This window comes from Chelonia mydas, chromosome 11 (genome assembly GCF_015237465.2).
Source record: "Chelonia mydas isolate rCheMyd1 chromosome 11, rCheMyd1.pri.v2, whole genome shotgun sequence".
In the NCBI taxonomy this organism is placed as follows: Eukaryota; Metazoa; Chordata; order Testudines; family Cheloniidae; genus Chelonia; species Chelonia mydas.
Genome location: NC_051251.2, coordinates 57,645,643 through 57,661,096, shown reverse-complemented (window position 1 = coordinate 57,661,096; position 15,454 = coordinate 57,645,643). Strand labels below are relative to the sequence as shown.

Below are 15,454 nucleotides of genomic sequence, written 5' to 3'. Positions count from 1 at the left end.
GGCCAAAAGGGAAGATTTTTCATTTTGCTTAAATCAATAACCTTTTGGGCTATACTGAGATATCATAAAAAATACGATATGAAAGGGAATATAACCACCCTTCTCTCAAAAAAAAATTACTCAGGATTGCTAGAAAAATGGATGCAGAGGAACAAAACAGAAACACAAGGATAAACTTAAGCACCCAGGACAAGACAGCACCATTATATTCCCACCCCGTGTGTATTTTCCTGAAAACTGAATGCATCTCTTTAAAAGTACATACTGTGAGGTAAGCAGTCTTGTGGGTGTTTATGGAGGAAAGATAAGAGATAAGTAGCATGGCTAAGCTAAAATGAATTAAGATTTCATCTTGTAAATAGCCCCCTCTGGGTCCTGGTAGCAGAACAGAGGTAGGATTAGACTGGGTATCTTGTCAGTCTAGTAGTGAGCTACAGCAGCAGTGAACTGTCAGCACTACTTCATGCTAGCAGTAAGAATGAGTGTACTCATGCAGCAGCTGCAGAAGGCCCTATCTGCAGTGCAGAGACTGCACAACCCCTACATGTGATGAAGCCCAGTTTGCAGGGGTTGGGACTAGGCCTATAGATCTGTGATTACACACTTCCATACTCCTCCTTCCCCCAATCCACAAAGCGTGTACAGCCGGAGAATTCCTTGGACAGACAGTCTTCCATAAAGAAATTGAAAAGATTGGGACTGTTTAGAAGAGACAGAGGAGGGATATGACAACAGTATACAAAATAAATGGTAGAGAAAGTAGATCTGAAACTTTATCCACACTGCCACAAAATCAGAAACGAGGCATTCAAAGACACTGAGCTAAAAAGACTGAGCTGAAGAATCCACTGTGTGTGGTAGGTGGAAACTGGGAATGGCTGAACAAGGAAGGTATGATGGAGAGCCCAGGGCAGAGCAGGGGTAGGGAGAAAAACCAAGACCCAGTTAGGGAACCCAAGGGGGGGGAGGCACGCGTGGGAACACTGCAAGGGGCCTGCAATGTATATTACAGTATTTAGAAATAGTATCTAAATTATCAAAATGCCTGTACTGCTGTACACTGGTTAATTATCTGACCACTTCTCATAAGGTAGCTTTTCTCTTTAAACGGTTACCGTAGAACAAAGTAGTATAGTTTCACTGCTTAACCTGCCGTACCACAATTCCACCATAATTTAAATTCAGTTTTAGTACAAACCTACACTGTTACATTTACACTTGTATAAAGCACTAATAGAATCCTTGACTGTTTTATGGTTTAGTCAGTCACTTTTAGAGTATTTGTTAAATAAAAGATGGAATAATTAAGTGGATACAAATACAAATAAGTGTTCAAATTTAATGTTTTAGCAGTATTTTTACACATATCCTTACATGTTGATGCTGTATCAGTAAAACAAAGGGGGATAAAAAAATTGCTATAGTGAAGGTTCCAGAGATTTAAAAGTATACACACTTCTACACTAAATAGGTAATGAGGAACCTTGACAGTTTCACAGAGCTGAGTCTTGTTCTAAAGGGCATTCTACTATATACAGTGAGGAGAAATATTTTACTGTCCCTCACGACAAACAGCAGACCGTCTTATGCCTTTCTTAAGTAAGCCACTTTGACAACACTCGATATAAGCAGTACATAAACACAGATTTCCAGAAATCCACAATAAAGTATACCTCATGCCACTTAACTGCAGATTCCTTGTTTAATACAGTTAGTTTTTACATTCACACTGAGGTGGTTCCCCCATAAAAATATTTATTTACTTTCCATAATGTTTGCACATATTATTTTTAGCATGCACTGAAGTGAATGAGAGGCACAGTCCAATAGAACACTGCAACTGGCTAGAGAAAGTGAAAATACAACAGCCAAAATATTTCAAATGAAAAAAATAGGGACAAATAGTAAATCTTAGAACGAGAACCACTCTTAAAGATGGAAACTATAATATGATCAAATGTACCGACTACTGTAAGCCACTTCTGTTGTACTGATTATTCCGATTTACTTAGGACAACCATCCAGACACCTTGAGAGCACTGCCAAACAGTATAAATAGCTCTTCTCACAAGTTTGTAATATCCTCTTAAAAGTGAAACTTTCCACTTTGGCTAGCACTGAATATTGTTTTGAAATGTGCCTATTACAGATTAGACAATTCTCTTTTCTTTGTGTACCAAGATTAATATCTGCACAACTTTGGAAAAGTTTCTTCACTACACACACACCAGACCAGTAAGGAGCATAAGATGTATTTTTCAGTCTAAGCGTGGATGATTTGCTTAAGACCTCTCAATTGGTCGATTTTTATTAAACAGTCTACAAAATGTGTGCTTTGTTGTCTTTAAAGCATATATTTCAAATAGAAAAACCCTGATTCCCACTTCTTGTGTAGTTAAGAGTGCTACCAGGGATAATCCTCTATTTTGGAATGTGTATATAAAGAAGGGTTGTAAAAAATGTATTGAAAAGATGGTCAAGGGGTAGTGCTGGCTAAAGCTTCCAATGAAACTTGAACAGCAGCAGAAGCTGGATATCACATCCTTGTGGAAAGTTTAATGATTATGAATTCATTTTATATACTATATGCTATAATTTTCTCCATTGTTTAAAGCACTTTAATCTATAATTACTGAATAGGCTAATTTTTTGTTCACTCATGAGCAAACATTTAAGCCTCAGATTTAACCTTAACAGGTAGTTTTACTCTGAAAAGTGGCTCTGTAAAACATGGTATTTAGTGTGCAATGTTTTTCACTTGCTTCCATATCAATTGCGCTAAGTAAAAAAGATTTCTCTGGAGTCTAGCTGGGATTTTTCATTCTTGCACACCACCACCAGTAAGATATGTCCATGCTGAATTATGTTTGACATCCATATAACCTCAGAGCTACCCGTGTGCAAGACCACTGGAGGTTGAGTGGAAATTAAACAATTGTGTGATGATGCATGAGGAAAAAAGAATCCTGCTCCTTCTTTCAGCATTGTAGAGCTAAAAGGAGGAAAAAGTAAAAACTGTCCCCTCAGCAAGCAGATATAACCCCCATTAAGAAACGAGTTGAGTATGGTGCAATTTGTACATTATCACTTTTCAAAGTAGACCCACACTAACTTTTGGTAGTTCCATATTCACAACCAAGGGTTGTTGTAACTCAATTGTTTTTACACTCTAGACAAAAATATTTTTTCAAACAACCATTAGTCCATCAACAGCTGTGGCTATCTTTAGGGTTATGATTTTCCAAGCTTCCAAGATTCATTTATCGCCTGGATAAACACGAAAGAGACATGTAAGGCAACAGATTCAATCCCTCACCCATCTTGTAGTTTTGAAATACATTCAAATTTTGTGCCTACACTAGCTGACAGCATCCTTTGTACTTGTCTAGTTTTGCACTTTGGTCAGAAAAAAGTTGCATAGAAAATTATGCTTCTGAAAATACAGCTATATAGCTTTTTTGTGTGTGCAGTATACTAACAATCATGGTTCTACAAACTTATCTTTCAAAATTCTTGTGAAATTAAGAACATGTTCTAGAATTTACCACATAACGTGCAATATATACCAGCATAAAATATATTTCATGGCTTGATTTAGATGAACAGCCATTTGTTACAAAATTTCAAAAAGGGCCCAACAGTTTCAGGTGCAACTGGATTGACACACCTCACAGGTAACGGTTATGGTCAAAGCATACGAGTTGTAAAAGTTAGTCAAGCCTCAATATGACAAGGGAATGTTGAAACAATAGTAAACTAAACACTAGAAAGCATTCTTGGTCATTTTAAAAATTATACCTATATGTTTAATATTCTCTAGTCCCCAAATGAAAGGCTACTCGCTGGCAGATGGTTAGCAATTAGTTAATGGAACTTCATAAGCACCTTACCCTTTCTGTGGCTATTAGGAAGAATAGATTGGCACCATTATTCCAGACGTAAATGTCATTTGTACTTTTGCTTCATTTACGGAAAGTTACAGAACTAGCAGATTTAAACTATCCAAATAGTACAATTTGCATTGAAGTATATAACCAAGACTGTGCCAACTATCATTTTTTCCGTTATCCCAGAAAGCTAAAAGATTGCTGTCTTCTACTGGAAGAGGTCAAAACTAGGTTTCCAATTAAAGTGGCCTGACATTCAGAGGTACTGAGCACCTACAACTCCTACTGACAGCAATATATGACTTCGGAGCCTAACTTCAGGCAGCAGCAGGGTTGAAAATTTTGGCCACAGAAATCAGCTTCAGATTAAATACAAATATTTTACACAAAAATGTCCACCTGTTATGTTGAAAAATACATCTATATATGGACAGTTGTTACTTTTTTCCAAGAGTCATACGCTCCCTCTTGTTATAGGAATATCAGCACAGGCATACAGGCTCTCTTGCCAAGCCCCTTCTTACACTACATGAATTTATATATATACACAGATTAACACGCTATAATGGATTTAGTATTCTTCTGTAGAGACCGTCAGCGCAAAACAAAAGGTAAGTCAACACTACAAGACTTATGTCAAAAGTGCTTTTGCAAAGAATACAGTACACGGATGTGTATTCAAAGTCTCAAAATACTTCATGAACTCTGAAGTGGTTATCTAAGGAAGGGACTTCATCTGCAAAATGAAGCAGTTTATCTACTTGCACACCAAATTCTTCAAGAATCTGCACAAATTTCTTGTGCTCCTTCCCAATCCATGACCTCATTGTATCAAACACTTGGTAAGGTGTAACATGAGCATGAACTGCAATTCCTGTCTCTGCAAATTCTTTCAACACTTCAGGGTCAGTAACCCAAGTATTGCTTCCTCCAGAGTGACCACCATCCAGCCAGTAAAATGCTCTTATATTTTTTATAAAGGCATCTGTGTTCTTGTCATTTTTAGCTTCTTTTAATTCATAAAGCAGCTGGTTCAAAACCACACAACCTTTACTGAAGCCAATCAAGGTAAATGATGCATCACCTATAACAGATGGTGTACCAAAATTCATAGCAGAATTATCAGAATGTTCCCAATTTCTCTCTCTCTCTGACGCTGGACAGCCATTTGTAGTAGGAACTGATTTTGATTTACAAACAGCTATCGTTGCATCCTTGTTGAAACTATACATACTCTTTTGGGACAGCAAAATGTTCTGGGTGACACTGAATGCATTAACTAGCAATGCATGAAGGTGTGTGAAAGCTCCAAAGTCACTGCTGTGTTCTGGTGCTCCAAACAAATTGCTTGCCACAAAATTATCATAGCAGCTGAATTTGTGCAGATGCATACGGGAACATTTTACAACCCAAACATAACTATTAGGGAATCGGTGAGCGAGTATGGTAGCAATGTTTTCTAAACTCCAGCACTCCCATTGAAAGTTTTCTGGATGGCAGACCATAACGTCACGATAGTTCTGAAAGAAACAAGACAGACAATACATTACTATGGTGTAAGAGTGCAGTGTTTCTGGTGAGCAAAGGTTTAACTCTCGGTTTGTTTCAGACTCTCTAGCACAAGTACTTATGGAAAGGGCTATGTCTGGCTGCTAGAGAGGGATACATGATTGTCTTTCAAAAAGTATGTCTTTGAGACATTCAACACCCAGGACAGAGGTGAAAGTAAGCCGGTGCACCGTACCAGGACTGGCTTTCCGAGAGGGCAATTTAAAGCCCTGGGGTAGTGGCAGCGGGAATTTAAAGGGCCCCAGAGCTCCAGCCGCTGCTACTGCCCCGGGGTCCTTTAAATCCCCGCCTGAGCCCTGCTGTCCGGGGTAGGGGTGGGCAGGATCTGGCAGGGATTTAAAGAACCCCGGAGCTCCAGCCACCGCTACTGCCCCAGCCCTTTAAATCCCTGCCCAAGCCCTGCTGCCAAAGCCCTGGGATAGCCGCGGTGGGGCTCCAGTGGGCATTTAAAGGACCAGGGCAGTAGCAACAGCTGGAGCCCCGGGGTCCTTTAAATCCCCGATGGAGCCCGGCCACTGCTACCCCAGGGCTCGGGCAGCAGGGCTCAGGCAGCTGCTACCGCAGCGGAGCCCCAGGCCCTTTAAAGCTCTGCCAGAGCCCAGAGCCCCGGGTTAGCGGTGGCAGCCGGGAGCCCCCAGGGCTCCTCAGTGATTTAAAGGGCCCGGGGCTCCGCTGCAGTAGCAGCAGCTGGAGCCCTGGGCCCTTTAAATCACCCCCAAGTCCCAGGGCTCCCAGCCACCTCTGCAGCTGGCAGCTCAGGGGTGATTTAAAGGGCCCCGGGCTCCCAGCCGCCACTACCGCAGCTGGAGCCCTGGCCCTTTAAATCAAGATTTAAAGGGCCCGGGGATTTAAGACCCTGCCTCTTCCGGTTGAGGCCACGCCCCCTGCTCAGGACTCTGGCCTACCCCTAAGTCCTCTAACTTACTTTCACCCCTGACCCAGGATCACAGGATGAGGTTAATCTCCAAATGGGAAGCATGTGTTTTTTTTCTGATAAGTAAAATATGTAAACTTAAACAAGTCTTAAAGAAAAGATATTGCTCACTGCACACATTATAGCAAAATATTACCCAAATACAACATTCAGTCTCCAAGTGTTGATATTTATTGTGTTCTGGTGAATTCCCACTTCAAAAGGCTAAGATTCTGTAGACTACAGATTAAATTAAATTATATTCAGCCTCACAAAAATACTAATTCACCATTATAGTTTTGCCTTAAAACTTAAAATGTAACATCACTTTAAGTATAAAAAATGCACAGGAAACTAATCAAAGACATCATCAGTCTCATTTCATTTTAAGATGTTAATGCAGTCCACTTATATCCACCTTGCTAATACTGCAAACAAAAAGAACTCTGAGAACTATGGGTGGTGTTCCACAGTCCTATTTCTATTAATGGAATAGAACTGATTAGCTTTTCATGAAGGATAATGCAAGAGAAATGACACACAAATCTTGATAAGCCATACCTAGTTTACAGAGGACAAAGTCTATGCTTCTTTGCACAGTCACAAACCTTAAAAGGTTAAAAAGTAAGATAAAATTGTGTTTGTGCAGTTTTTGCGCTTCATGCTGGTTATGAAGGAGGAAAAGGGGTTTTTTTCCCTAACAAAAAGTTACTCTTCTGCTTTCTTCACCATAGAAATACTGAAGTCAGAGTAGCAGCCGTGTTAGTCTGTATCTGCAAAAAGAACAGGAGTACTTGTGGCACCTTAAAGACTAAGGAATTTATTTGAGCATAAGCTTTCGTGAGCTACAGCTGACTTCATCGGATGCATGCAAATAAATTTCTTAGTCTCTAAGGTGCCACAAGTACTCCTTTTCTTTTTGAAGTCAATAGGACTACTCAGAGACAACACTAAACACATGGGTAAGCCTTTGCAGGATCAGGGCCTCAGTCTGAGTCTCAGTTCCCCATCTGTGCAATAAATAATATTTCACAACCTCAGAAATATGTTGTGAGTATGAATTTGTTAGTGACTGTAAACCACTCAAATGCTCCCAACTGCCACAATAAGTAACTACAGAAGTTACTGTAACTGAACATCTCAATTATTGATGTCAGTGTCAAGAACTTTCAAGCCAAGAAACATTAATGACTGGATTTAGGTAAGTGTTTCTGTGAAAGAACAAGCCTACTTGCCCTGGTTCAAGCAGTTTATAAACTTCACTTGTGTAGCTTGTTAGCTTCCAAATCTAAATAGCTAGACTTAACATTTTATAATGCATTAATGCATGGGGAGTAACTGTCAGAGTTAACTTCTTAGCATATGTGCAACGTGCCTCAAGTGCCATGTGACCAGGGTGCATCACCGAATTTGGTCTGCTAATTGGATCTTTAGCTTGCCCAGGCACTGACAGGGAGCCCAACATGAATGCTGATCTATGCCCTGCCCCCACCCCCTGTTAACTGAATGTTAGAGCTGAGAAACCAAGCACTCAAGAGCCAGAAGATACAGGAGCTAATGCTGCTCAACAGTTTGAGATTGACCATGTCCTGTTTCTCATTAGATTATATTACTGCTGATAATGTATGTGTAAATTGCTAACATTCTAGAGCAAACTTAACTTTTGACCGCTTGATTTCACACCAATATTGTTTTACTAATTTTTAAAAAATAATTTCCATACACACATCTTAGCAAAATCTATTTTCACACTAATAAACCAATTCAATTGTACAATAAGTAGCTGTTTACTCTAACCAGAACTGTAGTGCACACACTACATTGAGATGAAACAAATCAGGCATTGACTTTCACCCTACTTAATTGTATCCAACAGTAACTCTCACTGTATCCAAATGTAAGTAGCTCCCAATAGATCCAAGCACACAATATATTTAAACATTGAGTTGTAATGCATACTATGTAAGATAAGCACACTGATATTCCACGCTAATGGACAGGACTGTATTTCTCTCTAGCAGCATTTTTATAATGCTAGCCACAAGAACGGCCATAGTGGGTCAGACCAAAGGTCCATCTAGCCCAGTATCCTGTATTCCTACAGTGGCCAATGTCAGGTGCCCCAGAGGGAATGAACAGAACAGGTAATCATCAAGTGATCCATCCCATCACCCCTTCCCAGCTTCTGGCAAAGAGAGGCTAGGGACACTATCCTGCCCAAACAGCAGCAACATTCCCAAGTGTCCCACTTGACAGCATGCCTTTAGCTTCCTGCATTGTATTAACACCTGCTGTGGGTATTAACTGTTTCTAATGGACACACTGACAGGAGCTAGGAGAGCAGCACGCTAAGCAAATCTGAAAATGCCCCAATATAACATAACAAAACTCTGCACTCCTTGCAATAGTTAGTTTAACTTGGCTTTTATTAGTACAGGGAGAACACACCTGGGGCAGCAGGTTACCCCCCCCCCCCCACGGGGCTGTATGGGGGAGAACACACCTGGGGCAGCAGGTTACCCCCCCCACACGGGGCTCTATGGGGGAGAACACACCTGGGGCAGCAGGTTACCCCCCCCACACGGGGCTCTATGGGGGAGAACACACCTGGGGCAGCAGGTTACCCCCCCCACACGGGGCTCTATGGGGGAGAACACACCTGGGGCAGCAGGTTACCCCCCCCCACGGGGCTCTATGGGGGGAGAACACACCTGGGGCAGCAGGTTACCCCCCCACACGGGGCTCTATGGGGGGAGAACACACCTGGGGCAGCAGGTTACCCCCCCCACACGGGGCTCTATGGGGGAGAACACACCTGGGGCAGCAGGTTACCCCCCCCACACGGGGCTCTATGGGGGAGAACACACCTGGGGCAGCAGGTTACCCCCCCCACACGGGGCTCTATGGGGGAGAACACACCTGGGGCAGCAGGTTAGCCCCCCCCCGGGGCTCTATGGGGGAGAACACACCTGGGGCAGCAGGTTAGCCCCCCCCCCCGGGGCTCTATGGGGGAGAACACACCTGGGGCAGCAGGTTAGCCTCCCCCCCCGGGGCTCTATGGGGGAGAGCACACCTGGGGCAGCAGGTTAGCCTCCCCCCCCGGGGCTCTATGGGGGAGAGCACACCTGGGGCAGCAGGTTAGCCTCCCCCCCCCCGGGGCTCTATGGGGGAGAGCACACCTGGGGCAGCAGGTTAGCCCCCCCCCCCCGGGGCTCTATGGGGGAGAACACACCTGGGGCAGCAGGTTAGCCCCCCCCCCGGGGCTCTATGGGGGAGAACACAGATGGGGCAGCTGGTCTGCCCCCCTCCTCCTCCTCCTCCCTGGGGGGGGGCAGGAGGCGGCCCCACCTCCGCCTCCCCGCCCCCATGAGTTTGCACTGGGGGAGGGAAGAGCCCGGGGCAGCGGCCCCCCCCCGGCCCATCTCCCCGCCCGCCGGGCAGGTACCTGCACGTCCCCCGGGAAATAGACGACATGATGCCGAGGCGGCTGCGGCTGCTCCGGCGGCAGCAGCAGCAACAGGTCGTTGGTCCGGCAGGGGTCGGCGCCCGGCACCTGCGGCAGCCGCAGCCAAGGGGGGCTGAGGCGGGCGGAGGAGGAGCCGCCGCCACCGCCCGCGGGCCCCGCCCCGCAGGTCGCCGGGGCTCGGCACTGGCTCATGGCCCTGGCCAGGCAGAGGAAGGCCGAGCCGACCAGGCCCCTCAGCACCGCGGTGGCGGCGGGCGAGCAGCGCCAGCGCCTGCTCATAGGAGCCAGCAGCCCCGCAGCACCAGGCCACACCTGCCGCCTGCCTACCGCGCATGCGCGAGCCGAGGGGCGGTGCCGCCGGAACGGAGGGGGCGAGGCCTAGAGTTCGGGGCGTGGTCTGGGGGAGCTCTCCCCCTATTGGCGGTTTCTCTTCCCGCGTCTTCTTGGAAATGGAACAGGGGAAAGACCAACGCGAGAGAGGGATGACGGGGGCCAGCGATACGCATGCGCAGAGGTCCTGCTCATGTCCCAGACGTTTCGCAGCTAGGGTGACCGGATGTCCTGATTTTATCGGGACCGTCCCGATTTTGGGGTCTGTTTCTTATATAGGCTCCTATTACCCCCCCCCAGCCCTTCTCCCGTTTTTTCACATTTGCTGCCTGTTCACCCTATTAGCAACGGTTATAACGGCTCCCTGCTGAGGGATGAGGCCGCGCATGTAAAAGCGCAGGTAACTGCCCATTGCTGACCCTGCAGCCAGGCCCAGGGCGGGCCCAGCCTGCCCGCCCGGGCCCGCTGCAGTGCTGCATTGGCAGAGCCTGGTTCCGCATCGCAATGCAAAGCAATGGGGCTGGCTTTAAATGGCACTGTAAGGTGATTTTGGTACATGGTCAGATTCCGTTATGAATGTTGCTGCAATTAGAAATGGAGTTTAGAAATTCAAGATGGTGCATATGATAGGAAGGGTTTGAACTCCGTCTTGGTACCGTTTCTTCATGGCATTTTCCCGCCAAAACTCTGCTTCCCTCACGGAACCTGAGGGACAGGGAACGGGCTGGAACCGGTTGGGAGCAGGGCCTGTCAGCGTGCGCCTCAGGAATGTGCACCACAGAGAGCGTACAAGGGACTGTCAGTGGTGACGCAGGCGCTGTCCACCATCGAGGCAGCCATGTCCAGGTTCTTTGCGCGGCATCGGATCGAGACTCCGGCTACTAACATCTGTCAAGGACTCTGATACTTACCTGACTCCTGTAATCCACCAAAGGATCCAGTGAAGGCTTTGCTATCAGCTCAGATCTGTTGATCTCCTGCTTTGGCAGTAGAGCGCCAGATCCTCTGATGTTCCAGGGATCCTGAGACGAACCATCAGTTGTCGGTGCCCTTCTCCTGCAGCTAGGAGAGAGACAGTAATTATTTTTCGGGCATTTATTAGTTTAACCAAGGGACAGTTTAAGGGTCTGCGCTTTATGCCCCTTGTTAGAATCTATTTGTGAGTATTTGTAGTGTTCCCCATAGTGAATCTTCCCCCAGTTGTATCTATCCCTTCATAAATCTTCTTTCTGTTTAAGGTTATATTTTTTCTGTCCTTTATTTCAATGCAACATGGGTGGGAGGCACACAGATTTCTAATTCTCCCAGTTGATAGATGCTGGTAGGAGTCGAACCTGTTGTATATGTCACCTCCTTATTATTCCTTACAGAGATTTTGGGGTAACAGCACCATAACCAGCCTCGCGGGGCTGCCTTTCAGGAGCACCACGTCTCGGTGCCTTGCCACAGGGCTGTGTTGAAGCAGGCTGGCATCACAGCCCAGTGCTGAGTTACATAGGATGATGTCACAGCAGCACCATGTTAACATAGGATGATGTCACAGTGCTGCATTCTGATGCAGTGTTGCAGTGCCTTGTGAAATGAGCATGATGTCAAGATATCATGGCACTATGCAAAAATTGTTGCATGTCTCAATGTGATGTCATGGCCACATGCTGAAAAATAAATGTCATGCAGAGTGATAGTACTGAGTTCAAATAATACCTTGTTGAGCTGCTATGTTACGATGTTAAGTCCCTGTGTAAATCACGACTGCGTGGGAAGCCTGAAATTAGCCCCATTCTGAGATTTGGCCAACCACAAGGAGACAGAAGTGGGGAATGTCTGCTTCTGCCTCCCCACTGATGGAAAAATCATAGTATTGGGTTAATTTGATTGTTGGAGGTTAGCTTCCTATCTGGCTGGCTGATAGGAGAGGGGGCTGGTGCTGACAATGTGTGGCCATTAGGAGCCCCAGCCTAGCCTAAGACATTTTGAAATTTGTTAAATTAATAGGGAACAATGTAATGGGATGGCCAAACCCCACACTGGCCCAAAAGGATTAAAGGACAATACTCAGCTCAGATAGCCCCAACCATCCAAACCTGCAGAGCATGTGCAGATGGAGATGAAGTTTAAAAGGGAGCAACTCAGCTGAGATAAGGGAGGAAGATGGACCTATTTATCCTGAGGGCTCCTGAAGAAACGTGCTGAAGAAGCCTCCATGTGAGGATGAAGTCGGCCGACTGAGGCCAATTGGGGCTGAAGGTTCACTTGTCTTTTTCTATCTCATGTTGGGCTTGCAGATATAGGGGGAGATGGTAGGAAGTGATCCAGGGAGGCAGTCCTAGGGGTATGCTAGAGTGTATGCCACTACGCCACCTGGCCTTTTGAGGACTCTGTTACAGACAAATGTTCCCCGCCAGGGCATGGAAGGCATAGAACATAACATATTAGTGAGGCTTCTCTGTGTTTGGGGAGGGGGAGGGGTGACAGATAGCACAGAGGATCCTTTCAAGAGTTGGGCAAGTAGATCCACTGGCTAGGTGCTCTCAGAAGGGGCACATCACTTACGGTGGGCTTACCATGGAGTGGCTGTTCTGGGGCCTGGACTGGTGGTAGATTATGCCTCTTCCCGAGTGCACAATCCATGTACATTTGCACCATCCATATACATTTTGGAGCTTGTGTATGGAAGTGTATACAAGGAGAAGGGATTATTTATTTATTTATTTATTTGTAATTTAGTTTCTTTGGCACAAACTGACTTACATCCATAAACAGAAGTTCTTTTCTCAGTTTATCTGGTGTCTTTATCCTGTTTTCATTAAACCTGCTTTGGAAGCAACAGAACTTTCAGAATTAGTTATACTGCTATAAGGTTCTGGTGGATGTATCCTAATTTTGAATTAGCTGTGCTGCTTCAGGTAGACCTCGCTCCCACTATTATCCCACACTGCATTACCTCACATCTGGGTGAGCATGTTTGGTTATCCGTGTACACTCCACTGCTCTAGGGTCATCTTGACCACTTTCCTGTTTAAACCCTGGCACATACCTAAACACACCCCTTTGCAATTCCAGCTCCTAGCAAATTCATACACTGAATCCAATATACCAGCCATGACCCATGCGTCTATGTAGTCCCATTCTGAGGTCTTGGACTTCCTTTCCAGAAGGCATGGAGAGGAGAGGGCATGTCCTGTCCCATCTTAACAGGAATCACTGGAATGCAAAGATTTATGAATGGCGTGTGCAGAAAATGCAGAAGGGGTACTCTGGGGCCTGGCCCAGTGCTGCGCAAAGTCAAAGAGCTCTGAAGACAAAAACAAAACTGCTGAGAATGCTCACAGCACATGCAGTTACTTTGAGCAGCTGGACTGTATTTTTTCCAGGCAGGCCACCATGGAACCTCTCTATGTGCTGGACAGTTTGCCCCCAGAAAGTAACCTGTCTGCTGCAGGTCCTGGTGAAAAGGCCTTCCCTCAGACAGCCAAGATCTCTTCAGCCTATCCAAACCTGAGCCGCTGGTGCATTTTGCAAAGGCACCCTCTTTGGCTGCTCATATCATTTAGAAAGTCTCTTAACCTCTGCTTCTCACCCACCAGGGAGGTTTTCTCCCTCGCTCTCAGATGTTGTGCGAAACACAGCAAGCACCCGTGACACCTATGACAAAGGTAGGTATTACTCAGAAACTTCCAGACTTGTCACGAGACACCTCTACCTTCCCTTCAGGCTTTCAAGGATGCTCCACTGTCATTTTGCAGGTACTCAGAGTATAGTTAAACAGCTCCTTTCTAAGTGGCCAGTGAAAGGTTTCATAAACTAGGGAAGCAGAGGCTAAGCTGGGTCTCTCAGAATAACAGGAGTAATCAAAACACTATTAATGTCCAGAGTAGTTTTGGGGGCCAAAGTTCAATTTTTTTCATTGCATAAAACAGAGGTGAGTTTCTAAAGATCCTGGCATCATGGACCTTTCCAGATCAGCCCACCTTAATAGTGGTGACTATTGGGAGGTCACCAGGCGTTGTATCATCAACAGCAAGGAGTATTGCTCGATGATGAACTCTGACGCCTCCAATGGGTGGAGACAAATAATAGGTATGTGGGTCCCAGTAAAGGTCCCTATGCAATTCAGGAACCCCAACAATGCAAATCCAAAACAACGTCCTGTACATTGTTCAGCTTTACAATCTGGGGCAGCAGCAGCCTCTCAATAAAAGAGTGCACCTTGATGAGAACAGCTTTGACATTTGACTTACCAACACCGAACTGGCGGCTAGCTACTGAGCAGTTGCTACCGGGCATGGCGAGCTTCCACGTGCTGCTCCATGCTGAGGGGAACTTTCATGTAGGTGTTTCACTACTGCAGCTCTAGGGTAAGCTGTGCACGGATCTCGAGGAAAGTAGCCTTCTGCATCCTGGATCTTTGCTCCACGGCTGGCGTCATCAGAGTTCAGCAGCACTATTCTGTCCCACCAATTGGTGCGAGCTGGCCAAGCCCAGAAGTGGCACTCCATCAACTGAAGCTGCTCCAGGAAATTATCATGCAGAGCTAGCTGGAAAATTTCCTCCTCCTCTAGCAGTATTCACATGGTGTCACAGCAATAATGTTCATGGCTAACTGCCAAGCCATCCAGTTCATCCAAAGCCACCAGCCTCTGTGATTGGCAATACGTTTGAAGGACCCTGTCTCTTATTAGTGATGATCAAGATTGTGGTGCTTAGCAATGCTTCCTCCATGCTGCCTGATAGCAGTTTGAAAATACCGCTGCTCTGCTTAAATCAGATGAATTATGGGGTACCAGGAAAGAAATCATGGGAGTTTCTGAGTTTGAGTACAAGTCCCAGATTTCTGTTAGGTTATGGTAGGTATCCCACAATGAGGTGTGAGGAAAAATCCCAGAAAGCATTGAGCCAAATAGTAGAACAATGAACCATTGGATATCTACCTAGAATACAGAGCAGTTATTTTGAAAAACTCATTCCGTCCTGCATGGGTGCAATGATTTGCAAGGGAAGACGATCAAGCCAGCATAAACAAAGCAGCACGGATGCACTTTTTTGCAATAGTTATACCAGTTTAATTTTAGTGGAAATACCTATACTGAAAAAAAATCTTTTCTTTGTAGACAAACCCTTATGTCTTAAAGCACTCTGAGGTCCTTGAATGGGAGGCAATATAGAAGGGCAAAGTATTGTTATTCCTTTAGCCCAAACGTTTAGCCAAATTTGGGGCCTTTCATGGTTGTTTCCCTTTGGATGAGAAATTGGTGGTAAGAGTCAGGTATATTCTTGGTATAATCTTGT

At 45.5% G+C, this 15,454-nt stretch overlaps 1 protein-coding gene across 2 annotated transcripts; it reads right to left on the bottom strand.

The window, feature by feature from the left end:
• Positions 1–1,319: 1,319 nt before the first annotated feature.
• Positions 1,320–10,285, bottom strand: C11H2orf69 (chromosome 11 C2orf69 homolog). 2 transcript variants are annotated; one of them, XM_043525482.1, is made up of 3 exons: positions 9,815–10,184; positions 6,382–6,446; positions 1,320–5,407 (listed from the first exon to the last, which is right to left on the bottom strand). In XM_043525482.1, the coding sequence occupies exons 1-3, from the start codon at positions 10,167–10,169 to the stop codon at positions 4,574–4,576; spliced, it is 1,254 nt and encodes a 417-aa protein (XP_043381417.1). In that variant the 5' UTR covers positions 10,170–10,184; the 3' UTR covers positions 1,320–4,573. The 2 variants fall into 2 exon arrangements, with proteins under 2 accessions (XP_043381417.1, XP_037768648.1); XM_037912720.2 differs by lacking the exon at positions 6,382–6,446 and having other exon boundaries at positions 9,815–10,285.
• Between the last annotated feature and the right edge of the window lie 5,169 nt (positions 10,286–15,454).

What these genes read in the sequence shown, in the direction of transcription:
- C11H2orf69 (XM_043525482.1), bottom strand. Translation starts at nt 10,169, where the DNA reads ATGCGCGGTAGGCAGGCGGCAGGTGTGGCCTGGTGCTGCGGGGCTGCT. An exon ending in ATTTCCCGGGGGACGTGCAG is followed by an intron (nt 6,447 to 9,814) that starts GTACCTGCCCGG and finishes TTTACTTATCAG; the next exon opens with AAAAAAAACACATGCTTCCC. An exon ending in ATCCTGGGTCAGGGGTGAAA is followed by an intron (nt 5,408 to 6,381) that starts GTAAGTTAGAGG and finishes TGTTTCTTTCAG; the next exon opens with AACTATCGTGACGTTATGGT.